This window comes from Hoplias malabaricus, chromosome 8 (assembly GCF_029633855.1).
Source record: "Hoplias malabaricus isolate fHopMal1 chromosome 8, fHopMal1.hap1, whole genome shotgun sequence".
In the NCBI taxonomy this organism is placed as follows: domain Eukaryota; kingdom Metazoa; phylum Chordata; class Actinopteri; order Characiformes; family Erythrinidae; genus Hoplias; species Hoplias malabaricus.
In genome coordinates this window covers 20,773,623-20,791,606 of record NC_089807.1, presented here as the reverse complement: position 1 = coordinate 20,791,606, position 17,984 = coordinate 20,773,623, and the positions used below count along the sequence as shown (strand labels likewise).

The window sequence follows — 17,984 nt, the reverse complement described above, 5'->3', positions numbered from 1 at the left end:
AATGGGGATATGAAAGTATGCAGGGACACAGGTGGACTATAGTCTGTAATTGTGCTTCAAAGTGCTCCTGTATGGTGAGGGGGGCTCATAAAATGGACACTGACAGTAGATACAAGGTTGGTGTTCTTAATCCAGTGATCATTTATTGCAGTGATATGACATGACTTGTTAGGGTCAGAAATGGTGGTCCATAGGCAGGGATTTACAGGGGTGTGAAAAAATAGGTGACGTTGTCAGATGTGTGTGATTTACATGTTTTGTTTATTTTAGTATTTCTGCCTCTAGGATCTGGTTCCTAAACCTTAGTGGCCATATTTGTTTTTCTCAGTGTGATATATAAACCTAATTGTCACCTTTTGACAGCTAACCTGTGGTCAGTGAGTGTGTTGGTAAAAAAATCTGTCAGTGCTTTATATCATTGTCAGTCAAGAGAGTACTTGGCATGATGTCTTCTGTTTTCTGGGCCCAGTAGCATTTTCTCTCTCTCTCTCTCTCTCTCTCTCTCTTGGGAGGCAGTTTGCCAGCAGAGGTTGAGAGGAGGATGTGGGTGATTCATGTATAATAATCGCATGAGACACACTCTTTTCAGTGGCATCACTGTGAGACTAGACAGATGCCACTTGCCCTGTGCCCATAGATGGAGCTAAAATCAGGCGTAGGTTTATCTGCACCTTTTATTTAATCTCACCCGTTATGAACAACAGGAGACTAACAGCCAAGACCTACACATGCTAGATTTGCTGTAGTAGTGTCAATAATGCAAAAGCAGGGATGATTTCTATAGATTCCTTGTGGTGCACTTTGCCGTGCAGGTGAACCCATTTACTGCTCTTACCCACCGCAAGACCAAATCTCAACACATTTGAAAGCTTAGATGGTTTTTAAAGCTGCTGTTTTATATATAGGCCCCTCCACACTCAGCATTCGTGCACAACTGTCATTTAGGATTAGTCCAATACCGTACACTACCGTGCACTCTGCAGGTGCTATTTGAATATAGGACTGATTGTTGAATAAATTAGCATGGTTGGAACACACCAAACTCCTCACAGACAGTCACCCGGAGCAGGACTCGAACCCACAATCTCCAGGTCCCTGGAGCTGTGTGACCTCGACACTACCTGCTACGCCACCATGCCGCCCATTTTAATGTTTTCTCTCATTTTAAATAATAATAATAATAATAAAAATTCATATGTACATAGCCTTAAAAGATGTCTTATACTTGTTGATAAAGAACGTCTATCTACATACTATGGTAAGACATCCATCCATTATCTGTAACCGCTTATCCAATTTTAGGGTCGCGGGGGGTCCAGAGCCTACCTGGAATCATCAGGCGCAAGGCGGGAATACGCCCTGGAGGGGACGCCAGTCCTTCACAGGGCAACACAGACACACACACATTCACTCACACACCAACGGACATTTTCGAGTCGCCAAACCACCTGCAACGTGTGTTTTTGGACTGTGGGAGGAAACCGGAGCAACCGGAGGAAACCCACGCGGACACGGGGAGAACACACCAACTCCTCACAGACAGTCACCCGGAGCTGGAATCGAACCCACAACCTCCAGGCCCCTGGAGCTGTGTGACACTACCTGCTGTGCCACCGTGCCGCCCTATGGTAAGACAATTTTAGATTAAACGTTCAAACAGACCCTCTATGCTTATATTACTAGATATTGATTATGTTCCAGACACATGTGGGAAAGTGTGATCCAAGCTTAAGAAAGACTTTGGCCATGCACTGCTTCCCCGGCAAGATGACGAGCCAGGCAAGAATCCAGAGCTTTGACCTGGGAGATGGAAGTCAAAGCCAAACCACTAGCCGCATGGACTGAAACAGGGCTATGGACACATGCGGGGTTCTGTCTGTTTCAACACCAAGAACTTACTGTCACTACCACAGTGAGAAATACCTGGTGTTTAACATGGTTATGTTGTGTATTAGTAATTGTCCAAAAGGCTCAAGCGTCCTGCATCCACCACCTGGGTGATTGCAAATGGCTTGCTACAGATAGGTAACAGAAGCATAACCAATTTGAGATGGATTTTTCTCAGACTATACAGAGCATTTTTTTAGGTCATATTTATAAATATTTATGATTAGAGTGGCACCCTTTATGGCTGACTAAATGTTCAATTCTCGTGTTTAGATTCTTATTAGTTTTGTATTTAGTGAATGAATGGCATGTTACAAGTGTGTTTTTTATTTTTGTGACTTTTGACTTATCCTTTGTAGGTTTCTCCTACATTGTTGATTTACAGTGTTACATACATGTATCTCTTTTGTGTACAAACAGCCAAGGCTCATGATTATTTATAGATCCTTTGTCAAGGTTGTTTTGTGACTTTCCTTGATGAAGGCTCACACTTACATGCATTGAAAGACTCGGAAGTTGAAAAGCCTTGGAAGTTCACTTTTAAGATAAGATAAAACTTTATTAATCCCCGCAGGGAAATTAGTGTTATGAACCCCATTCCACAGAGCACATTCTGAGCCTGTTTGACTGCTTCTCTTCAATTAGCGCTCACTGTTTTGAGGTTTTTTTGAGTAGGGCTGTGCCATATTGTATATTGTATATATTTGTATTGTATGCGATAATATTTTCCTTTTTACAACAATAAAAAAAATCAATATTGTGATAATAGTGATATTCTGACTTGTTTATTTAATGACGTCATGCAGTTACCCATAATATGACATACATTTTTTCTCCTGAGTCATTCAGGCACAGTGAAGTACGGTGGAAAGTGGCTCTGAGGTGGAGGAATTTGCTCCAAAAAAAGGGAGCGACTTCAATTGTGTGGAGGTTACAATATGTCAGATGTACAATAAACTATGTTACTATGTAAGAAATGAAAGAAACCTGTAAAAACAGAAGGGATTAACACAGCTAATCTGTTTCACCACCTCAAGCATAAGCACCTGGTTGAGAACGAGAAAATTCGAGAGTGCTGTTAGAAGAGTTCAAACCATTGAGCTCTAACAGACTCAGCACAGCTAACATTCTGTATTTGTTTTGTTATTTACTGTGAAGCTTTAAGGTTACTTTTTATAAAATTGTTTACATTTGCTGTTTATATGCACACACAATTTTTGTAGATTTTTTGTAGTGTTGTATATTTACATGCTACATTATTTATTTAATAAACAATCAGAATCTTGGTAAATTTGCTGTTCTTTACAAAATAAGAAAATATTTACAGGGTTTTTTTGTCATTCTTCTCTTACATTTGTAGTAAAATAAAACTTTTTAATAAATAAAATAATTTAATATTGTTAATAATTATTAAATATTGTCACAGTCACACAGCTCCATGGCTTGGAGGTTGTGGGTTCACAGCCTGGGGTCTTTGAGGAGTTTGGTGTGTTCTCCCTGTGTCTGCGTGGGTTTCCTCCCACGGTCCAAAGGCACACGTTGGTAGGTGAACTGGTCACTCTAAAGTGTCCATAGGTGTATATAACTTTCAGCAATTCCTGTTTAGTTTTATAGGTTTTTGTGGTCTTTTGGATTGTACTAGTCTTACCTGTGTTCCATTAAGAGTTTAAAGTGCAGCTATTTTTATATTTTTCTTTTTATTAGTACTTGGTATTTATAACCCTTGGTGTAAAACAATTACAATTAAGGAGAGGTATTGTTGTAGTTTAAATAACCAGTGAAAGAATATAATCAAACATGACGACCTTCTACTGCTTTGTTTACTCTTCTGGGTAGCACTGTGTCTACTGCATCTAGGAAAACAGTTATTGTGTCAGTACACCACAATAACAGCTAAGTAAACCAAATATCATTTACTACAACCACTGATAAAAACAAAACCATATTCACAGCAGAAACCACACTGCTAACTGTCTGAATGCAATGTGGCTTCAGTATGGCCTGCTGTCTCTGTTAGTAAGAGTTAATAGGTGTTGATTTCTCCTTTATATGGAAGCAAAAACTGTCAAAAAATATTTTGAGTTTAAAACCACTATTCCAAAATTCACTGAGATTTACAGTTGTGTCCTTAAACCACATACCTGTTAAATAATAATAATAATAATAGTAATAATAATAATAATAATAATAATAATAATAATAATAATAATAATAATAATAATAATAATAATAATAATAATATTAAAATTGTAAAAGTTAAATTGTAATTAAACAACCATACACGTTGTTTTAAAAAAAAAGCACAACATGGTCCATTTTTGTGGTCTGCCTAAGTCAGAAAACGTGGGATAAAAGGAGTAATTTTGATTTTGTGTTGCATCATATCTAGAATGATCCCATCTCCTATGAATTTCTCCAATCACAACACTGCACCTGCACCTTGGACTTTTATGATGTTATTCTGGCTTTTAATTTAACTGTTTTTATTCTGTAAAGCACTTTGAATTGCTCTGTATGAAAGGTGCTCTATAAATAAACTTGCCTTGCCTGTGTTTATTTGAGATCAAAAAGGCCAGATTATTTTTTCACTTGTGTTATACTGATTTAATATGATGAAAACGAGGGCACAAATTAAAGAGAACAAGGAAAATGGCTAAAAGCCACAGCTTCTGCTCCTTACTCCTAGGCCTTAGTGCCAAAATCAGTTGTGGCTCATTATTTAAAGGAACAAGTCCTGAAACAAGCCATTCTGAGCAGGGCTGATTACACAAAGGGAGAATGGTGGCCTGATGTTTGATCCATTGCTATCTTGACCAAAATATGTCACAGATGTTTCAATAATACACAGACAACTGTGTTAACTTGTGGAAAAGGGGTATAATAGTCTCATTCATTCATTCATTGTCTGTAAGCACTTATCCAGTTCAGGGTCGTGGTGGGTACGGAGCCTACCCCGAATCATTGTGCGCAAGACAGGAACACACCCTGGAGGGGGGGTGCCGGTCCTTCACAGTGCGACACACATTCACTCACACCTATGGACACTTTGAGTTGCCAATCCACCTACCAACGTGTGTTTTCGGACTGTGGGAGGAAACCTACATGGCCACTGTGAGAACACACCAAACTCCTTACAGGAGAAAGTCACCAGGAGCAGGACTTGAACCCACAACCCCAGGATTCTGGAGCTGTGTGACTGCGACAGTCCCTGCTGCACCACCGTGCCACCTGTAATAGTCTCTAGTGTAATAATTAAGCCTGAGCAATGCACAAAACCGATTTGCAGGTGTGTGAATATTGTTTTAAAAGCACAGAATCTTTATTTTTGTACATGTATGCATTGGTAAATGTCATTTTACAAGGATATAATTTATGGGCTCTCTTGACAGTAAAGAAAGCTAGGGAGTGAAACTGATTTGTCCTCTCATAACACTGACTGGCTGCTCTGTTGCTGTCCTGGTGTTGAAGCTGAGGTGACTGTGGCCTAATTTATTTAAGGTGGAACAAAAACTCTGAATAAGAGTAAAAAGCTCAAATAAGACGCCAACTTTAACACAATCAGCTATTATCCAAAGCTTGCATTAGACCTGATTTGCTGCTTACATTAGGGCAAATTGTTTTTTGTTCCATGCTTGCTGGTTGAACATATCAAATCAAATCAAATCAAATCAAATCAAATTTATTTATATAGCGCTTTTCACAACTGATGTTGTCACAAAGCAGCTTCACAGAATTCCAGTAAGACAAAGATTTGACATGAAATGTAAAAAACAAATGTAAAACCCTCAAGTGAGCAAGCCAGGGGCGACAGTGGCAAGGAAAAACTCCCCCAGCTGAGGAAGAAACCTTGGGAGGAACCAAGGCTCACAAGGGGTGACCCATCCTCCTCTGGTCAATCTACAGGTGATGATAGTTAGTAGTCCATGAGAACTTCAGTGTAGGGACAGCTTCAAGGCACTTGGTGGTTGTTGGAGCGTGGGCAGCTGGTCTGAAGCGTGGAGGAGGGTCTCGACAGTCATCCATCAGTGTCCAGACAGACAGGTGGGCAGTTGTCTACTCGGAAAGATGTAAAGGGATGGAATTAGTTTTGAACTGTTTTGTGTTTATAAAGTAGAAAATATGAAAATTTCCAGAGTGTGGCTAATGACTCCGGCAGATCTGACTATGACAGCTTTAACTAAAAGGAGAGAACCAGGAGGACACACAGACACGGGAGCATCCTGAAACACTGGCATCCCTCCGCTCCACCGTCAACAAACCTGAGTGATCGCGAGAAGCGGCGGGACGACAGCACCAGCGTCTCAGTTTACTATAATTCCCTGTGTCCATGGACCCCCCGGATCTGCCGCCTTTATCTATGGGGGAGTATTAGCTACCAAAAGATAAACTAAACAAATGTGTTTTTAGCCTAGATTTGAAGATTGCGACTGTGTCTGAGTCCCGAACATTTTCTGGAAGATCATTCCAGAGTCTGGGGGCTTTATAAGAAAAGGCTCTTCCCCCAGCTGAGGCCTTCTGAATTCTGGGAACAATTAAAAATCCAGTATTCTGTGATCTGAGTGAACGTGGAGGCTCATAATAGGAAATTGTATCTTGAAGATATTCAGGAGCAAGCCCATGTAGAGCTTTATATGTTAATAACAAAATTTTGTAGTCAATGCGGAATTTAACAGGCAGCCAATGAAGTGATGATAAAACTGGGCTGATATGTTCAAATTTTCTAGTTTTAGTGAGAACCCTAGCTGCAGCATTTTGAACTAGTTGAAGTTTTCTTAAATTGCTGCTGGTGCATCCTAACAGTAGTGCGTTACAGTAGTCAAGCCTTGAAGTAATAAAGGCATGTACTAATGTTTCTGCGTCCTGGAGGGATAAGGCATTTCTAATCTTAGCAATATTGCGAAGATGTAAAAAAGCTGTCCTAGTGATACTTCCTATGTGTTGATCAAATGATAAATCCGGGTCAATTATGACACCAAGATTTTTTGCTGCTGAACCAGGTTTAACTGGAAAGTCAGCTAGATTTAAAATTAAATCTGATAATTTATTTCTTGCCAGTTTTGGACCCAAAAGCAGGACCTCTGTTTTGTTGCTGTTTAGAAGGAGGAAGTTACGCAACATCCAGCCTTTCACGTCTTTTACACAGTCCTCTATTTTCTTTAATCTGTGTTTGTCATTGGGCTTGGCTGAAATATACAATTGTGTGTCGTCTGCGTAACAGTGAAAGTTAATGTCATGGTTTCTTATAACTGTGCCTAGCGGTAACATGTATAGTGTAAATAATAATGGTCCTAAAATAGAGCCTTGTGGAATTCCAAATCTTACTTTAGAATAATTTGAATTTAGATTGTTTACTTTTACGAATTGATAACGTTCCGTTAAGTAAGATTTGAGCCATAATAGGGCTGTCCCTGTGATTCCAACCATGTTTTATAAACTTTCTATGAGAATATTGTGGTCTATTGTATCGAAGGCTGCGCTTAGGTCAAGAAGCACCAACAGGAATACGTGGCCTTGATCAGAGGCAAGAAGAAGATCATTTGTTATCTTGACTAAACCTGTCTCTGTACTATGATGTTGCCTGAATCCAGATTGGAATTTTTCATATATATGATTCTTATGTAGATATGAACTAAGTTGTTGGGCCACAGCTCTTTCTAAGATCTTGGACAGAAATGGCAAATTAGAAATAGGCCTGTAATTAGACAGTGTACTAGCATCAAGATTTGGTTTCTTGATCATAGGTTTAATAACTGCTAGTTTAAAAGCTTTGGGTACATGGCCCAGACTAAGGGATGAGTTTACTATAGTTAAAAGAGGATCAATAATAGCTGGTAGTACTTCTTTGAGCAACTTTGTGGGAATTGCATCAAGTGTGCAAGTTGTACAGTTTGCGGAGGTGATAATCTTCTCTAGTTCTAATTGTGGGAGTGGAGTGGGTAAAAGGTTTCAAGTCTTTCTTTTACAGTTATATTATGTTTTATATCATTCACATCGGGTGGCAGCCAGGATGGATTTGATCCTGTGGCTTGAGTTTGTTGTCTAATATTCTCAATTTTATTATTAAAAAAGTCCATAAAATCTTTACTGGTGAGAGTTGCTGGAATTAGTTGTTCAGAACCTGCTTGATTTTTTGTAATTCTAGAAAACACACTAAACAGTGCTCTCGGATTATTTTTATTATTGGAGATCAGCGAGGCCAGATATGCTGAGCAAGCTTTAGTGAGGGCATTTCTATACTCTATAAGGCTTTCCTTCCAGGCAGAATGGAACACTTCAAGCTTGGTTGATCGCCATTTCCGCTCTAGTTTTCGTAATGTTTGTTTTAAAGTACGGGTCTTATCATTATACCATGGTGCGAGCTTTTTCTGTCTTATACTTTTATGTTTAAGTGGTGCTACCTTTTCTAAAGTAGATCGACAGGTATTTTCTAGGTAATCAGTTAGTACATCTAGGTCCATTGTGTCTGATGGAGTTGGAACTGGGGTCGATAGTTCTGGTAGGTTTTCTATAAATTGTAGGGCGGTAGATGGTTTTATTATACGCCTTGTAGAATAGCGAGGGTTCTTACATATATTATGTCTAAAACGTAGCTCATATGAAATTAAGTAATGATCGGAGATTGCTGAGGATTGCGGTAAGATAATAATTTATCAATGTTAAGACCTAGTGTCAGAACTAAGTCTAAAGTGTGGCTGCAGTAGTGTGTAGGCCCTGTTACATTTTGAGAAATACCAATAGAGTCTAAGATTGAGGTAAATGCCTTTTTTAGTGGGTCACTTTCCTTCTCAAAATGGATATTGAAATCTCCTACAATTATAACTTTATGATTGCACACCGCTAGGTTTGTAGCAAAATCGCTGAATTCTTTCAGAAATTCTAAGTAAGGCCCTGGTGGTCTGTAAATGTTGCATAATAAAAATGCGTCCTTTTTTGTGACCGGATTTGTAATAATAGTGGAGAGTACCTCAAAAGAAGAGAAGGTGTCACATTGTTTAAGACTAATTTCTAGGGTATTTTGGTAAATTACACATACTCCACCTCCTTTGCCTGATATTCTTGGGCTATGTGCATAATTATAGCCTAGGGGGGTGGCTTCATTTAGTGCTAAATATTCATTTGGCCTAACCCACGTTTCCGTGAGACAGAAAACATTGAATTTATGATCACTTATAATATCATTTACAATGAGTGCTTTTGAGTTTAGTGATCTTATGTTGAGTAACCCAAATTTTAGTTCTGAGGTGTTGCTGCTAGGTGTTGTGTATGATTTAATATTGATTAGGTTGCTGAAACAGGCTGATTTTGTTTTTCTACTTTTACATTTAGTTCGGGGGAAATAGTTCGGGTGCGCATATGATCCTGCGCACCTGACGCAGTGGACACCTTGTTCCTCTGTGCTTTCAGTTGAGCTTGGCAGACAAAATCTGCATCACACATCCCATTCAAAATGTTTCATTTGAAATCAGGGATATTTGCAGGGAGTTTGTCTTCATTGCTGCAGGAACAGACTGTACTCATGTGAGGAGTGTGAGAAGGCTTTACACTGGACAGTGGAGCAGTGCTGTGTTTAAGGAGAGTATTGAAATGAGCTTCCTTTCCGCTGCTCCACATTCCAATGGCTTTACACACCTATAGCCAGTGCTTGACATTGAGCATGGTGACCACTTTACAAGGGTGTTTTGTTTAACATGCTTTCAAAGTTTTTTTTTTATATTATTATTTCATACTCAATATTAGATGTCATTTTGGAAACTGAATTAATGCATTTCATTATGAAAAGTGCAGCTCAGCCAAACTGGGATTAGAAAATCATTAACCGAAGCTATGAGAGATAACCTTGATCATTCGGGTTGTGGCAGCTCTGTAAAAGACTTCTCGCTCATGATGAGAAAGGACAGGTCAGCTGGGTTACATGAAATGAAACTTCATTTTAATATGTAGGATTTTCACTTTCTCCCGTCATCATATGCAGTGCTGCAGTGCTGTCATGCTCTGCTTCTTTTTTGTCTTGGCAAACCTGCAGGACCTTTCAGATACTATACACAGTGACTTTATTAATAACCGTATATGATTGCTTACTTGCCAACTTTTATTATTATTATTATAGTATTATTTTGCTCTCTCTCTCTCACTCTTCTATCCATCGATCTTTTGGTGTCCCTTTTCAGCCTCTCTACTGTCCCTCTGTTCCCTTTTATTCTTGGTATTTTATCCATCTCTTTTCTCTTTTCTCTGCTTCTTTTCCCTTTCCATCTCTCTCTTTCTCTCTCTCTATGTCTGTCTGTCTCTCCCCTTAATACATTTTTGTAAAGACTTCTCTTTGAATTCAAGTGAGTTTAGGCCGTGTTGTCAAAACGTTCAGCTCTTTCTCTGTTTTATTTAGTTTTCACCACTGACACAAACAGTTTTCCTGATTCACTCTCTTATGCCTGCTGCTCACTAAAGGCAGACTGTAAATAAGTCTGCACCTTCTGTGCTCAGGTACTCTGTCACAGGACTGCACTTTGTGATTTCATTTCAATTTCTCAGTTGAAGTATTTTGTTAGTGTCGCAGTCACACAGATCCAGGGACCTGGAGGTTGTGGTTCTATTCCCGCTCCGGGTGACTGTCTGTGAGGAGTTTGGTGTGTTCTCCCTGTGTCCGCGTGGGTTTCCTCCCACAGTATAAAAACACATGCTAGTAGGTGGATTGGTGACTCAAAAAGTGTCCGTAGATGTGAGTGAATGTGAGTCTGTGTGTTGCCCTGTGAAGGACTGGCACCCCCTCCAAGGTGTATTCCTGCCTTGCGCCCAATGATTCCAGGTAGGCTCTGGTCCCACCGCAACCCTGAATTGGATAAGCAGTTACAGATAATGAATGAATGTGTGAAATAGTGTGAATGTTTGTTAGTAACTCACAACTAGATGTGTGTGGTTAGTATTGCAGAGTCTCATGATGATGTGAAGAGGCTTCCACTATCTCTCTCGCTCTCTCTTTGTCTTTTTTCTCCACTCCCCACTCTTGTCCTTCTCTGTTTCTCCCTTTGCATTATATTTCTCCCTCTCCTGTGATAGAGTAACATAAGGGAATACTCAGGAGTGATCACAGTTCTACATTTCCACAGAGTGATACTGCTACAGGGAGAGAGAGAGAGAGAGAGAGAGAGAGAGAGAGAGGTGGTGAGTGGAAGATTATGTTTCTGGAAGTGTGTGTGCATGCATATGCACATACATTATGAGTGTTTCCTCTGCTGTGACCATGTGTCATTATCTGCTGAGTATGACAGCTCTCTAGTGTGGTGGCTCTGTAACAGCTGTGCTTTATCAATCCATCGATCTCTGTCCCTGCATGATTTCCATGAACACAAACACAACCTGCAGATTTGGAGTTGTGACTTCAAGAATAAAAGTCTAGTTTATAGTCTTTAGATAATGACAGGAAGTTAAATAATTATTCTACAATAAAATGGTATAAAGATATGCAGTTTTGAATGCTGTAGACAAATATGCTGTGTATAATAAACGATTGTGAAGAGCATGGTCATCAATAAGAGTAAAAGAAAGTGGGGAGATATTTATGTTAAGAAAGAAAACCCAGAATGAATATTAATGTTATGCTTAGCAAACCAGTACAAATGTTTCCCCAGAAAACGTAGAAAAATATGGTTAAATATGTTCCCATAGCATAATACATCTTATGATATCAATTTTGTATGCCATGAATTTGTTTGAACCAACCACAGTCCAGTATGTATATCAAAAAACAAAAAAACAAACAAACAAAAAAAAAACACACATACAACAGTCAGGTTTATTTTGCACACCTACTTTTAAAACTGAACATGTGCGGGAACGTAACTGTTGCACTTAATTTAGAACAGAAAATTCCAGTGAGAAGCCGCAGCATTTTACAGGTAAGAGATTGTGTGGGAGGATAGAGCCTATAGAATAATGTTTGGTTTATGCACTGCATCTGTACAGGTTGGTTTCTTATTCACATTTTCCGTTCCACCTTAAATTCTTCAGTATGATTTGTGGCCGTTTCAGGACAGTGCTTCTAAGAAAACTTTAAAAAAAATGTACTTATTTGGGACGTTTAAAGTGAAATGGAAAAGTAAAAAAAAATTAAAAGCAGGCATGTAAAGCCTGCTAAAGTGAGCAGTGAAAGGATGAGCTCTTGACAACTGCAAATGAGAAGCACATTTTGCTTTGTGGCAGCCAATAAGCACCACTGTGTAAATATTTCTTATATGTCACTTCCTCTGCTATAAGCACCTGGAATTTGGGCAAATGTACTCCAGGACAGATGAACACACTTGCCTTTTTTGCTCCCATGTAGTTAAAAGAAACACTAGGTAACATTAGGTATATTTACTCCTCAGCACCACCTATAGTTGCAGAGTGTAGTTCACTTTAACAGCACTGTCCTGAAATCAAGGGGGAAGGTGTGAAGTTACATTCTCTCCTCCAAAAGTTACATGTTACAGTGTTGAACCTGAATCACAATGATTTCGAAGCTGTACTTTTAAGGTAAATGTACTACCTAGGGTTCCTTAATGTAGCCTTGTGATGTTAATCATGTAATGTGAAACATTACATTAAAATTAATCCTAGGTTTTGCACTGTCTAAGAGGGAATACTTGGGTAAGAAGCTCAAACCAAATTATGATAATTTATTGCTATATTTTATTAATGCTACAATGGGTTTTTAATTTTTTTATTTGAGCTTTTTCTAATCTGCTCAGTTTTCCTTGTCTAGTTTTTGCTGTTTTGGATTAGACTTGAGGGATATTCCATAAAGCAGGATTTCAGACTTAACTCTGAAATAACAGATAACATAAGCCCAATGTTGAGGATTGCCCAATATGAATGGACCAGCTTGATTTGGGGCAAAAGTAGATAAATCTGGATAAAGCGAGAATTATTGCTTTGTAGGACATCTTGCACGTATTTGGCTTCGGAGAAAGCTTGAATTGTAACTTATTATATTCTGGGATGTTTGTGTGTGTGTGTGTGTGTGTGTGTGTCCGCTGGAACAAACTCTTGTCTCTTGGGTTCCGTTAGAACACATCACCACATTAGAGCGGTCTTTTTTTCGTGAATGCATCTGTAGCACCACCTAATGGTGGCAATAGGAATGACTTTCTCTGTTGAGGCAAATTTTGTGGCTTAGACGTGCAATTAAATCTGAATCATTGGGTATTCAAACTGACATTAAAAAAATATATTAGTATGTACTGTAAAGCATTTGCAGTTATATTAAGAACTTTCGTCTCACTTTTGGTGTGAATGTATTTATGACTTTAATATTAGACTTGTGTTTACTAAATATGTTATGGCAATCAATCTTAAAATCAGTGATAAGAGTAAACCAGTGCATGCTATCTTATTCACACACATTGTGTCAGCTGAAAAACACATGTACCAGGGCCGTGGTGGGTGTACTCCCACAGAGATTACTGTCAACTTTTATTGTTCTCGTAAATCAAACCTAAATTATCTGTAACCATAGACTGCTGTAGACCTTATTATGAATAGTGTGTGAGTGTATACATTGTGAGGTCTGCGGTTTGTCATGCTGTGTGTGTGTGTTTGTTTGTATTTATCAGCAGGAGGCTGTGAGAATGAGGAGCGCGTGTTCAGGGAGCGCATGCGACCGAGGAAGAGGCAGGGCGCTGTACGGAGGAGAGTACATCAGGTCAATGGACACAAGTTTATGGCTACCTACCTGAGACAGCCAACCTACTGCTCACACTGCCGAGAGTTCATCTGGTGAGTAAACCCTCCTGTGTGATGTCTCCACCACCTGTTGATGTCTAGAATATCCGTCACTGTGAGAAGTCTTGTAAAGGGTTGTGTTACTTTTTTTCCCCCTGCTTTTGAAGAAAGGACATAGCAATCTGATGGCTGTTTTCTTTTATAAGTGGGGAACTTTTACAATTTCTTTCTTGTAGTAATTGTTAGATTCACAAAATGCAGCCAAACATATCATTAAACCACTCAGCATGGGAGAACACAAGCCCATATCTTGCTGCGTGGTTGACAGGAGGAGGGCGATTCTACTCACCTAGAGATAGGACTCATGTAACAATTTCCAGACGATTGGGCCAGTGCCTCACAGAAGCCCTGCATGGCCATTTTGTAAGAAAAATTTAAGGCAGAAGAAAAGCTTTTGGTTCACTAAACCAGTGTTTCCCCAAAGCTGTACATGAGAAGGAATTGCAGAAGAAACCTTTTTTTCATAACATGCTATTGATTATATCGTGTACAGCTTGAGCTGCTTACAGCTTATTGGACATTTATAAAAGACCTGATTTCCATGTCCAAAGTCATTTATAAACGTTATAAATAGTATATCCTTCTATCTTTGAGAAATAAATTAGGTTTATTTAGAGTTACAGTGACCTTGAACTGGATTAGTGGTTACAGACAATGAATGAATTACGTAGAGTTAAAATTTTGTTAGATTTACAGATATTTACATATTAGCCTATGGGTTTGTTTTTCATTACCACTTTCAGAGCTGTGTAAATTTGATTAACTTTTCCAATTCAGTATAAAATGTCTGGGCTCAATTAGTTTGTGAAATGCAATTTCAGGTTTTAAATCATTTTTAAGTCGAACAATCCTTTTTGATTTAAAGGAAAACTCTATGCCTTTCATGAGACTAGTATGTGAATCTCATGCTGATATTAATTCCATGCTTTTACACTTTGTAGTGATTTGCTGTGTGGTATTTAATATGCAAATCAGCTCTCAGTTTCATCTGGGGTCCAGGGGTAAACAGGTTCTATAAAAAGAGGAAGTTTTCAACTCCTGTTTACAGATATTCTTCCACTCTGTGAAACTGTTTTCACAAGAGGGGTACTTTGTTTGCTGTGTGTCTGCAAGCACAGTGCCATCTGTTTGTACGCCAGCCCAGACCTTTGTCTCCATTGTCTTCCCAAACCAGGATCTTCAGGGCTTGCTTACCTTTAAAAGACTGTGCTCCCATAGCAACAGTGGGAGACACCCTGAGGCTAGTGATGGAGGTTAACTTCCTACTGTATGCATTAGAGCTTCCTTATTTTCAGTGCATAAATTGTGGCAACTGCACTGCCACCTGGGGATGGTGGTCAGATTGTTCACCGTTTTCTGTGAAGGATCTTCAGGGATTAATCACTGTTCTTACCCACTGTGTCTGTGAAAGTTGCAGCTTGAAATAGCTAAATTGAGTAATTATAAGGGGTTAATGCCAGATGTTTGGGGATGTTGTATAAATATATGTAATAAAGTGTCTAGTCAATGAAAGTCAAAGTAGGTGTTTTTTTTTAAGAATATATATACACACCTTGAAATAAGCTCAGTTATAAAATAAATCAAGATCTTTTTCTTTTATTTCACACAGGGGTGTACTAGGAAAGCAGGGCTATCAGTGTCAAGGTAAAACCCATTATATTTTGTTATCTAACCATTTGTCTCGCCCTGTACGAATTTGTACTCACTTTAAATGAAACATAAAAGAAATTAACATATTGGTATTATATCAAAACCTGTTTGTCAACGTGTTTGCACTGTTCAGCAGGTGGTGCTAGCTTCTGTTTACATTTTGTGGACTATATGTAATGTTTGAATCAATTGAATGGTCCAAATAATGCTTGGGATTTGAGAGCAAAAGCTCTATGTGTTTCAGTATTCATTTATTGTACACATACCATTAACCTTACAGGAATAAGTGTCCTTGATATACTGTTAAAGAGAATTTAGAAGTAAGCCACGTGTGTTCTCACAGCCTCTTTGTTTTTTTACTGTCAGTGTGCACATGTGTGGTCCATAAACGCTGCCATGAGCTCATTATAACAAAGTGTGCTGGCCTGAAGAAACAGGAGGACACGGCAGAGGAGGTGAGTAGCAGTCATTCAGTGTATGGGACACCCTTCTCCCTGACATTCTTTTAAAACCATATCAGTGCTTAAGTGAATTTACTCAAAGAATCAACATCCATCTCTTGTTCTTGTGCGTTCTTGGTCGCCCCCTGCAGGTTGGATCTCAGCGATTTAGTGTGAACATGCCTCACAAATTTAGTATTCACAACTACAAAGTCCCTACTTTCTGTGACCACTGTGGCTCATTACTGTGGGGGCTGTTGCGGCAAGGACTACAGTGCAAAGGTGAATAAAGCAATCTGAAATAGGAAAACAAGTTCTCATTCCTTCTGTGGAGATATATAAACACACACCAACATGCTAACATATGCATTGAATGATATTCTAATCTGTAATGCTCTCTCTTTCTCTCACACTCTGTCTCTCTAGTTTGTAAAATGAATGTACACAGGCGCTGTGAAAGTAATGTAGCTCCAAACTGTGGGGTGGACGCGCGAGGTATTGCCAAAGTGCTGTCTGACCTAGGAGTCACACCTGATAAAATCTCCAGCAGCGTACAGAGGAGGAAAAAGGCAAGTGAAGGGATCAGACAGAAGATTTAGGCTCAGAATGGGCATTGGCTAAACCCAGACCTAAAGGTTTAAAAATGCCACCATCTCTGCCACCACACACTGAGAAACACACTATTATCAGTTCTTGATGATATCTTTGACTTGTAAGAGGTAAATTGTAAAACCCAGAATAAAGTTACTATCATTCTAATACTATTTAAATTGATATTGTCATATTGAAAATTTTTGGCATAAATGACATATGTCATTTTCTTTGTCCTCATTTCTTTTAGCTTAAATTTAACTTGCACTAATCACACACTGCCTAGAGGCCCAGTGATTCCGGGTAGGCTCCAATCCCAGCGCAACACTGAACTGGATGAGCAGTTACAGACAATGAATGAATGAATTAACAATCACACCACGATGTTTAATTCTGTCTCTGCAGTGGAATACATTGCTATACTTAAAATTCTGACTGCTCTTGTGCATATTGCGCTCTTTCCTCTTGTTAGTTGTTTTCTGTTAAATTGCTGCCTGCTTTAATCTAGTTGTAAAGATAAGCTGGCAAAGCTCTGTTTGAACTGGATTAATTTTATCTCCTATTCTACTTTAATGTAATTGATTTCAGATGAGCTGATTTTATCCATCCATCCATTATCTGTAACCGCTTATCCAATTTAGGGTCGCGGGGGGTCCAGAGCCTACCTGGAATCATCGGGCGCAAGGCGGGAATACACCCTGGAGGGGACGCCAGTCCTTCACAGGGCAACACAGACACACACACTCACGGACGGACACTTTCGAGTCGCCAATCCACCTGCAATGTGTGTTTTTGGACTGTGGGAGGAAACCGAAGCACCCGGAGGAAACCCACGCGGACACGGGGAGAACACACCAACTCCTCACAGACAGTCACCCGGAGCTGGAATCGAACCCACAGCCTCCAGGTCGCTGGAGCTGTGTGACTGCGACACTACCTGCTGCGCCACCGTGCCGCTGAGCTGATTTTAATGGAGTTCAAATATGCAATGAGATGTATTCATTCTAGACTGAATTACCTTATGTCTTTATTGAAGTTTCCTTAGTAACATTACTTATATTTGAATTGAACTTATGGTAATGTACTTGCAAAACCTGAGAATGGAAAGTGCCTGTTTGTGGAAGCTGCATGGCAAGAGTATACCACTAAAACAGAGCATGGAATTTAATTTATGCTCAGTTCATAACTAACATATGCACAATATTTATAAAATAATAATTGTGCTATGAATTTTACTTTTACAATTTTCCAAACATTTGGATGTTACAGTAGTCCTGTTCAAACTGTGCATATAGTAGTCCATATAGTGAAAACCAACACCTCTCTTGGTTAGACCTGTCACAATAATTACAGTGTCAACTTATCATAAAATATACAAACATTTCTGCAATAATTTTGCTGACCTCAGTATTGCCCATTCTGTTGTGTGTTTGTTCTTACATAAGAATAAACGGCAAAAATGTATTCTTTTTAAATTATGTTCCAATTGCAATACCTGAATAAAACTTAATAAGCTATTGCAAAAGCTATTATGATATTATAATATTGTATCAGTGGCTTTAAAATGTCTTAAAATGACAATAATATAGTTTAGCACATTATCACAATAAACAATGGCTATTGTTTCAGGCCTAATTTTAGTTCATACCTCTAACTTAG

The 17,984-nt window shown here is 39.0% G+C and overlaps 1 protein-coding gene across 2 annotated transcripts in view; it reads left to right on the top strand.

Annotated features, from left to right (window-relative positions):
- prkceb (protein kinase C, epsilon b) overlaps window positions 1-17,984 on the top strand; it is a 121,797-nt gene that overhangs the window by 58,121 nt on the left and 45,692 nt on the right. The window contains exons 3-7 of one of the 2 annotated variants that reach the window (XM_066678348.1): window positions 13,479-13,638; window positions 15,254-15,288; window positions 15,661-15,749; window positions 15,887-16,016; window positions 16,161-16,303. In XM_066678348.1, coding sequence (XP_066534445.1) covers window positions 13,479-13,638; window positions 15,254-15,288; window positions 15,661-15,749; window positions 15,887-16,016; window positions 16,161-16,303 — 557 coding nt within the window. Of the gene's footprint in view, window positions 1-13,475; window positions 13,639-15,253; window positions 15,289-15,660; window positions 15,750-15,886; window positions 16,017-16,160; window positions 16,304-17,984 lie in introns of both variants that reach the window. The other variant, XM_066678347.1, reaches the window with a different exon arrangement.